Source organism: Aquila chrysaetos, chromosome 22, assembly GCF_900496995.4.
Source record: "Aquila chrysaetos chrysaetos chromosome 22, bAquChr1.4, whole genome shotgun sequence".
Classification (NCBI taxonomy): Eukaryota; Metazoa; Chordata; class Aves; order Accipitriformes; family Accipitridae; genus Aquila; species Aquila chrysaetos.
The window spans coordinates 15,842,895-15,852,041 of NC_044025.1; the positions used below are offsets into that span (position 1 = coordinate 15,842,895).

At 48.0% G+C, this 9,147-nt stretch overlaps 1 protein-coding gene across 1 annotated transcript in view; it reads left to right on the forward strand.

Moving 5' to 3' along the window:
* The window catches only part of RNF130 (ring finger protein 130), a 55,237-nt gene extending 47,176 nt beyond the window's left edge, over positions 1 to 8,061 (forward strand). The window contains exon 8 of the mRNA XM_029997797.2: positions 1,201 to 8,061. Within this exon, the coding sequence (XP_029853657.1) occupies positions 1,201 to 1,310 (110 nt within the window). The 3' untranslated portion in view covers positions 1,311 to 8,061. The remainder of the gene's footprint in view (positions 1 to 1,200) is intronic.
* The last annotated feature ends 1,086 nt before the right edge of the window (positions 8,062 to 9,147 follow it).

Here is a 9,147-nt window from a genome sequence, read left to right on the forward strand (position 1 = left end):
CTAGCTTTTTCTTTTTAATCCTAGTAAGGGCTTCTTCCTTTCTTTCCTGAGTCTCTGTCTTTTGGGTCAGTGGGGAAGGAGAAAAAGTGTTTTGGACAGTAGCAGCTAAATTCTTCCTCCCTCGTATCTTTTGTAAGCTTTTTATTTCAGAGGGGCATAGGGTGGGCTCAAAATTTGCCAAAGAAAGGAGGATTTAAGCACCTAAATTCTACCAGGGCTAAAACTGCAATCCACTAAGCGTCTTGCTCCACTGATGCCTGAAACTGGAGGCACCTTGGTTTGCTGAGTGCCTTCTTGATGAACTTGGAAGCTTTTCAGTTGCCTCCAATTTGGCTCATGTGGCTGCCTGGCATATTGTAATCTAAGCAGCCTTGCTCCCAGCTAATCCCCCTTGGGATTGAGAAACTGAGTAATGAAACGTTTTGGCCAAGGGCCTGATCTGATAGATGCTTTCAGAGAGAACCGTTTGTACAGCAGTAGGGCTGGGCTCCTTGCAAAACACATCTGTGGGTTTGGAGAGCCACGGGAACGCCAGGCCGATGAGGAGAAAAATGAACTTCCATTCCCCCCTCTATCAACAGCCACTTGGTGCTTGTTTCAGGTATCACCGATGTTGGAGAAGAGAGTTGGGTCTCCTTTGGTTCTGCGTAAGGAAATGCGTAGGTGCCTGTTCGTAGAAGGTGACTCCAGGAGGATGGAGGTTGCTGAGCTCTGGAGGAGGTCAGGCTTTCAGCAACATCGGTCGGACAATCCTTGGTGACCTTCTCGCTCAGCCTGCTCATTCCTTTCGACCCCGTGCCGGAGCGCTTTGTGCCGATGCACGGCATAGGGAACTGGGTGCCTACCAAAGGTTTGTGGAGGAAGCACGTGCCTGCTTTACAAGGCTGTAAATCAACAGCAAGCACCGAGTGCAAAACTCCTGCCTGCCCCAGCCTTGCTCAGACTTGACCTGTTTTATCTGAAAGAACCATTTGAGGTGGGATTGTTCATGCGTACGGAAAGCAGTTGCTTTGAACTGGCAGGGAAGCACACGGACGGAGGTGAACCGTTTCATATGGCTGTTACTGGTTTGCGTTAAAGGGTGGCTGTTTTTTCCATGCATACTGTGTTTGCGTTCGGCACCCGCGTACAAGGATGCTTTACTCAGTTCTTATGTTGTTTGTGTGTGTTCCTAACGAGGCTTTGTTCTACCTCTTGTAGGCAGTCACTTCTTTCATCGTAACTCTCTGTCCCCTCGAAGCCTGGTCTACGAGAGCGAGTTCTCAACCATCGAGCCTGCCTTGGACATGTATGACGAGAACAAAACCTGAAAGGAATCCATGCTCCTTCCTGGCCCTTTTTCCGTTTTTTTCATTTCTCATTCCTATTGTTGTGTACTCTTTCCATGGATCTCCTTTGTCTGAAGAAGAGCTGCTTTTTCCAGAACACGAACCCGCCTTCTCGATTGCAAAGACGAAGACCAGCTGTGGTGGTTTCTGAGGGTGGCATCTTTGAGCTGACAAAGAGTTGCACACAAGCAAGATTGTCTGATGGAAATTGCTGAGTAACAGCATGGGAAGCTGTGTTGGTCCAGCCGCGGCGCTGCAGAAGAGGTTTTACGGTGGTCCTAAGAGTTTGTGTTGTACTGCAAATGCGTCTTTTACGCAGGCGTCTGCTGTTGCCATTTTTTTAATTGTCCAGGTGGTTGGGCAATGCCAGAAAGGGAACTGGTTGTAGAGGAGATGGCCAGTGACTGGTAAAAGCACTCATATATCTCGGTCAATCCATAACCTTACTGTGAAATAGCCCCTTCTGAAAGGGACCTTTATAAGTGCATTGAGTTTCCTACAACCTGCGTAACCCTGTACAATAGCAAGCCAGTCTGACATTAAAGCTGCAGAGAGGACCTGCATTTGCAGAAAGATTTCAAGGAAATTGATGCTTGGTTTTTTCTCCAATTCGATTGAAACAGGAGAAAAATGGCCTACACAGAATATACTTTTGGTCCTTCGTGTGCTCAAGTGAGTCTCTTTCTATAGAGAGGACATTCACAGAACCAGCACTTGATCTACCTGAAAACCATTAGACTTTTTGAAATATGCAGGAATCTAGTTATCTTTCTTTCTCACTTAATTTTTTTTTTGGGGGGGGGGGGGGGGTAAAATATCCACCGAATTTTTCACTGAGGTTTTTTAAAAGCCAGCATGTTGGCATTACACAGAGAAGAAAAGAGGTAAGCTTCTTATCCTGTTCTCCCGTTGAGATCTGCAACAGTTAAATAACAAACACATTCTCTAAGCCGTGCCCTTTCCCACTGACATCAATAATGGGAATGCAGAAAGCAGCAGAAGAAAGGAAAGCAGCAACCGCTTTGACACGCTGCAGGAAAAATCAATTTTTACCAGCGTGTGACAAAAGCGGTGGGGAAATGGATATTGTTTGCAAGCTTCTGAAAGAGTAATACAGAAATGGAGAATGAGAGAGAAACCTCTGGAGTTAAGTCGTCCACAGCATTCCTCAAATGAGCAGACGTGGAGGAGCGAGCGCTTCTGCTCCACCTTTTCCTACTGGACAATGCATAGCTGTTTAATTAATGTTTGGATTTTTCTCCATTGCAGTCTAAGTTACTGTAGGTATAGAAATGCATTTGTGTCCTTGTAATGTGAAACAAAGCTTCACCCTCTGTATAGGAATCTTGAGAAATCAGTTAAGCCAAAAAGAAAGGTAAGACATACTCTGCCACTCTTTAATTTCATCTGCTTTTGCTACAAGCAGGGGTATTTCCCCTCCTTTATTACGTTTTTTAATTGTATAGCCGTCTGCTTGAGATATATCCTTACCTGAAGCGTGGTTCAGCTGTGTCTTTAACACGGGTGTTTAAGAGAAAAAGAAAAGCCCAGCTCTGTAAAATGAGGAAATGATCCTCTATGCTGAGCATGCTTTGACTTTTGTTGCTGTGCGTCAGCTTTATTTAATCTGATAATTCAAGAGCGGGTGGTGTGAAGTGTAGGGAGGTTTCTCTCATAATACCCACATTTATGTTTACCAAATGCACTTCTACTGTCATTCAGCTCACTCGAGAAATACGCTTAAACCCCAAACTTTTTAAGAGCACAATTTTAACACCCGCTTTCTCCTACAAAGCAGAAGTGAAGGTCGCAGAAAACGCCAGCCGGTGGCTTGAGCAGCAGCAGGTCTCGGCCAGCATCTTTCCTCTCCTTGCGGATGCGCTAAGGGGGGCAGCTCCTGACAGCGCCGGCGAGCCCAGGCAGAGCTCCCAAACCCAGCCTGGCTGAGCTGCGCTCAGGCCCGTACAGGACTCGGGGGCGGCAGAAGGGCTGATTGAGCAACCCCTGTTTTCGTAATTACGTCTGCGAGATCGCAGCAGGCAGGCACGTAAAAGCAGGGGCCTTCCGAAAACAAGCGCCCGAGAGAAAAAAAAAAAAAAATCACCATTTCTCAAGGATGTTATAGGGCTTGTTTTTATCCGGGGTGGGCTGTGAGGTTACAATAAACCGACAAACACCTGGGCGTTTTCATGGTTAAAGACAGAAATGTCCGGGTGTCTCCCAACAAGCACCCGACAGCCTACCCTCTGTCTCAAGCCCCGGGCACCGCAGCGAAAGGGTGAGCTCGGTGCAGAGCCCCGCCAGCGGGGTTTTGGGTAGGAGAGCCCGTTGTAGCACCGCGTGGGGCGCGGATGCTCTTGAGCAAATCCTTCTTGCAGGGGCTGCCTCAGCCCAACGCAAGGATTTGCCCCGAGGCCACCGGGAACGTCACCGGGGCATGGTTTCGGCAAGAAAACAAAACTGATGGTTTCTCAGCTCCAGCTGAGACCGTTTGCACCGGCTGTGTACCAGTGTGTACAGAAAAGCTAGAAAGGGCATGGAAATTAAAAGAAACATTAGAAAGTACAAAGCCCCCAGAGACAAAATAATAAATAATGTCATTTATATTTTGTTAAATCTCCTTATTTCTAACCTAACATCTTGGTTTCAGTGGCAGGGAGGGAAGGTTTGCCTCTGATTGTGGAGATTGGGGTCTGGCATAGCGATATAAAAATGGATTTGTGTTGTAGCATCTTGGATAAGGGAGCTGACAATTATAACTGACGTCCTGAATTTGGAAAATCTTTCAACACTGGAAAAATTAAAAGCTAGTTCAAACAATTGATCCCTACATGCCTGCTGGGACATGCCATAGCAGGCGTTCTTCCACTTAGTCATATTTAGGATGGGGAGGAGGCACCACAGCAACATGGGTGATTTTTCTGGGCTGTGCTGGTAAGTTTGAGGTTTTCCTTTTAATATTAACCAGTATATAAAAAAAGCTTGATGAGCATCGTTGTTCTTGTTCTGCTGCAGTGGTGCTGTGTATGGTTGAGTCATTTCATAGAAGTAAAATATACTGCAATCTACCAAGCGCTGTAAGTGCCAGTAACTTGGAAAATCATTTTTAAGGTCTAAAAAAAAAGTGCTTTTTAACAGAAAACATTAATTTTATGACTTATACGTACAGAAAAAGCTTTTATCTCCAAGTGTTTCCCTAAACTATTTAAACCCTAGCACTTCACCTTCTCTTTCCCGGCCTCATGTTCTATGAAAGTTTTGCATGTTCCCGTAAGACATTTGTAAAATCAAGGTTTGCTTGCGTTCTTAGAGGATAATTGCCAGTAAAAAAACAGACTGTAAGTGTGCTTTTTACCTATAATACTAACATTAAGTATTAAATTTGAAGCATGTTAAAATTTACTTAGCAACGCTCACGATTACTCCCTCCAGAGAGCTCATGCGTTGGTATCTGCACTGTCCCCTTGCTTCTAGGATGCTTGCCTTGGCACCTGGGGATGCTGTAGGAATAGCCAGATAGCCTACATAAGCCAAAGAGAGACCAAAAATAGTTAAATAAATGTGTTTAGGACTATGTTAATGAGACTTTTACGCATCTTCTGATTTCTTTAAACACGCTTACGTAAAACAGTGCAAAGGCTTGGGAGAACCAAGAGCTTTACCAGCTACTGAAAAGCGGAGGGAGGTCTGCAGGAGGCAGGGGTCACGCTGAGGCTCCAGGACTCATTTAGCCCAATTTAGGTTTGAGATAATGCCACAGTCACAGGTCATGAGCTGAAGGATGAAGGCACCAGGGCTGAGCTGAATGAAGTTCAGGCAGCTCTGCAGCCTGATTACTGGGGAGTGAGTTGACTTAATTGTTAAAAATACGTATTTTTTTGCTTAGCGAATAGTCACCTGGTTTTTACAACAAAGAAAGTAGCATGGCAGCACACGGGCCAAGGCACGGCGGGGCAAATACAAGAGCCACAGGGCTGCTGCCAGCCCTGCGGGGTGGGGAGAGGAGGGCAGGAGGGCTCGGGGCAGGGACCTCAGGAAACACCTTGAACTTCACAAGTGAACCTTTCGCTCCTTTTTCACCCCGTGTTACACATCCATAGGTGACCTAGTTTTCCAACCCGAGCCATGCAGAGGAGTGCGTGATGTGCATATGTGTTGTTATATTTAAAGACATCTTCACTTTTTTCCCTTCCCTGCTAGACTTGCTGCACCGTAAGGGCAGCCTGTGCTCCGGCGCGCTGGGTGGAAACCGCTGAGCAGGGGAGGAGGTGAGAGAGGGAAAGATGCTCCAATTAACCAGACTGGGGCAAAATAAGGAGAAAGGTAGACTGTACTTCTGCAGGTTGGTGCTCATTTCTGCTTTGTTTCCAATGTCTTTGAAATAACCAAGAGGAAAAAGTGGTACCCCCCACAACCCTTCCTCATGGGATGCAGTGACAAAAGCAGGGCTCCAGCTGGGATTTTGCTCCCGGCGTGGGCCGCGGTGCTGCGTAACCCCCAGTCGGTGATGTCCTGACCTGTTGGCCAAAACCCCGACCTCGCAGGGGCCTGTCAGGTTTTCCTGGTGCGTGTAAAGTGCTTTGGGGAGATGAAAGCTGCTCGCATGAGCCTTTGCAAAGCAGCACTAATCGACACCTTTTTATCTATGTCAGTTGTTTGATCCTTTTGTTCACCTACTATTTTTAAAAGCCTGCAACGTTCCCAAACACTCTTAATTCTCCCCAATTAATCTCTGCCCTTCCACCCCATCGATTACTACCGGTTTCCTCCTCCTCCCAAGAGCTGGGTGAAGGTCCCCATTGTGCAGGCACTGCCATTCCCCGGGTCTCCAGCATCTTCTTCGTCACCGTGCCATGACCGTGTCGGCCAGCCCCTTGAAGGGGATTCATTGCTCCAAACCAGCATCAGTCTGTGGGAGCTCGGAGGTTTCTGGTGCGTTGTTCTCAGCCAAAGCAGGCTGTGTGGGATGTAGGCTGTTGTTGTGGGCTGCTCGCTCTCTGGATCCCTGCATGGAGCATCCTTTTGCTCCTCAGCCCGCTAGCCTCATGGAGATGCCCAGATGAACAGAGATGGATGTGTAGGTTGTGCAATAATGTCTGAATATTTATTCTTTTTATGGCAATAATGTCCAGGGTCTCTGGGCAAGGGGGCCCTGTGGTATAAGGTGTTGCCCAAAAATAGTCCCTCTCCTAAAGAGTTAATAATTAAGTATTAATATTCCTGCAAAGTAAGAAGTACATAGGGTTTTACTGAGTGATTAGAGTGATTTCATTGCAAGGCTGAGGTTTAACATGAGCTAGTGTCATACAGCTGGGACTGGGGCTTCGCAGCTCAAAAATCCAGTAAGGTGCTGGATGCATACGTGGAGGCTCCCTCGCTCCTGCTGGGCACAGGCTATTCCCTTCTCCGCATGCATCCACCCGCAGCTTGCTGCGGCTGAGCCCCTCAGGAGCAAGAAGCTTTTTAATCTTTGCCCTGAGCTCAGCTGTGTGTGTTTGCTGTGCCATTTGTCTTTTTTTCCCTGCTTCCCATGTGCTCCGGGGCTCACCTTTGCTTGGCTCTGACTTGGTCTTCAGCAACCCGAACCCCTCAAGGGCACAAGAGCCGTTAATTCCCAACAGAGTTGTGGTAAGGACATGGGATTGCTAAATTTGCTCTCGATCTACGTGGCTGTGTCTGTAACACCCTCTGCCTGTCTCGGGCAGTAAAGGCTGTATCTGCCCGCAGCCTTTGCAGGTACCTGGGCTGCACTGGGAGGATCTTACAGAAAACAGCTCAACAGCTCAGCAACACTCCCATGCTCCAGCACAGGAAAGTCTGGGCTTGAAAATAAAGTTGATGATCTTTGCTGCTCTCAAGCCAGGAAAGTTTAATAGGGCGTTCGGGGGTGTTAAAGCAAAGCTCCTGTTTGCAGATTGGTGCGGTTCCTGCATTGCAGCCAGCAAGGCAGCGTCCCAGCCTGTCGCCTGACAGGGCTCGCTTTGTGTTTGCACTGGAAGGTGCTACGTGAAAAAAAAAGCCTTCTTGGTTGCCGTCACATCAGCAGGTAGACTTTTTCCACCCCATATGTCTAGACTTAACTCCCAGCACTGGTAAGATCTGTCGCGCTAGTCCTATAAAGGAGAATAACCTTTCTGAGCAAACTGAGTGATAGCATCGCTCTCCTGCTTATCCAGTCAGCCCTGCTGTGGTTTGCAAGTGGATGTTAAATACTAAAAGCTTCTCTGTACGCCTGTGCCTATTCGGGATCCCCTGCTCGAGGCCATGGCTAACTATGCACAGAATCCACCGCAACAGGATCGTGTTATCCCAGCAGAGAGGGGACACCCCAGCCTTTGGGCTTGGGAGACTGCAGCAAACAACAACAACAAAAAAAACAATTTGTGTGCGTGTAAAATGCAAAAGTCTGTTTCAACTGGCTTGCTGCAAGGTGGACCACACTGGTGTGACCACATAACCTAAAAACGCCAGCAGGTCGCAGGGGTCTGGCCAAGCGACGGGGACGCTGCGGGGACGCAGGCATGGCGGGTGATGCGGTGCCCTCCCGACAATCAGATCTTTCCAGCCCTTGTGAAATTGTAGCTTGACAGCAGCAGAACTTCTTGACATGTTTTGATGTAAGTATAACACTGTATTGTAGTTACGTGGTATATGCCAATATGTTAACAGTGTATACCGATTAGTTAGGGTTTGCTAATGTACTACATTTCAATAAAAAGCAGTTTAAAAATAAGGAGTTTGTGAGCTTGGTGTCTCTCAAAATACAGGAGGATGAGAGCATCGCCCAGTGATTCCAGTCCCTCCAGTATTTCTTATATATGTCTCTCAGAGGACAGTGTGGAACAACATTGTCAAAAGACCCATTTTCAGAGAGGATTTTTCTTTCCCACTCCGCAGAAAATATTGTTTTATTTTGCTCTACTACAGCCTAGAAATCTCAGGCCATTAAAGGCCACATGGTTCAAAGTGGCTTATGAATATACAGGAGACACTAATCCACCTTCCCACAGCGTTTGCCACCTGAAAGATGGCACACAGCGAGCAGGAACAGAGATGGTAACACAGAGAAAGGTCCTTCAGCATCTTCTCCCAGTGCTCGAACCCTTCCCGCAGCACAGCCAGCCTTCAGAAACCACCGTGTTGCTCCCAGACACGGCCGTGCCATCAGGATGAAGGCAGAGCCCTGAAAGCTCAGCCAGCTAATAAATATTTATATTACAGTAGTGTACAAAGGCTCCAGCTGGAATTAGGGCACTGCACTAACACAGAAGATAGATCATCCCAGGGTTAAAGGATTTATAGCTTAAAGAAAACACGGCATTCCCGCCTTCCTGGGAGCTGGGCATTAAGCAAGGAGATGGTAGATGCCAATGTTTTCTGCTGTTGTAACACTTCCAGATTTTGCAGGGAGACTCTCCAATGGTTATTAAAACAAGAATAGCAGTTCACTAAATTACTGGGAAGCTGCTCTGCGGCCAAGAGATGAGAAGGAACCGCATCTCCCGTTCTCCTGTTTGCTGCAAAGACCATCCTTGGACTCGATCGCAAGCCCCACGCGGGCTCCAGAGCCGCAAAACAAGGACCGAAACGAAGCCGGCTGCCGGGAGGGGGATGCCGATGCCCCCCATCCCGGCGGGGCGCGGGCTGGCTCGCCGAGGCTGAGATGCTGGAGGTGCATGTGCTTCGCAGCCAAAAGGGTAAATGAATCCCTGTCTCCCCAGAGGGGAGGTGAAAGGATCGGCAGCCCGGGCAGGAGAGCTGGACGTGTGTCCCCGCTGGGCGGGGGGCCGCGCGTGAGGGCAGCGGCAGGGGCAGCAGT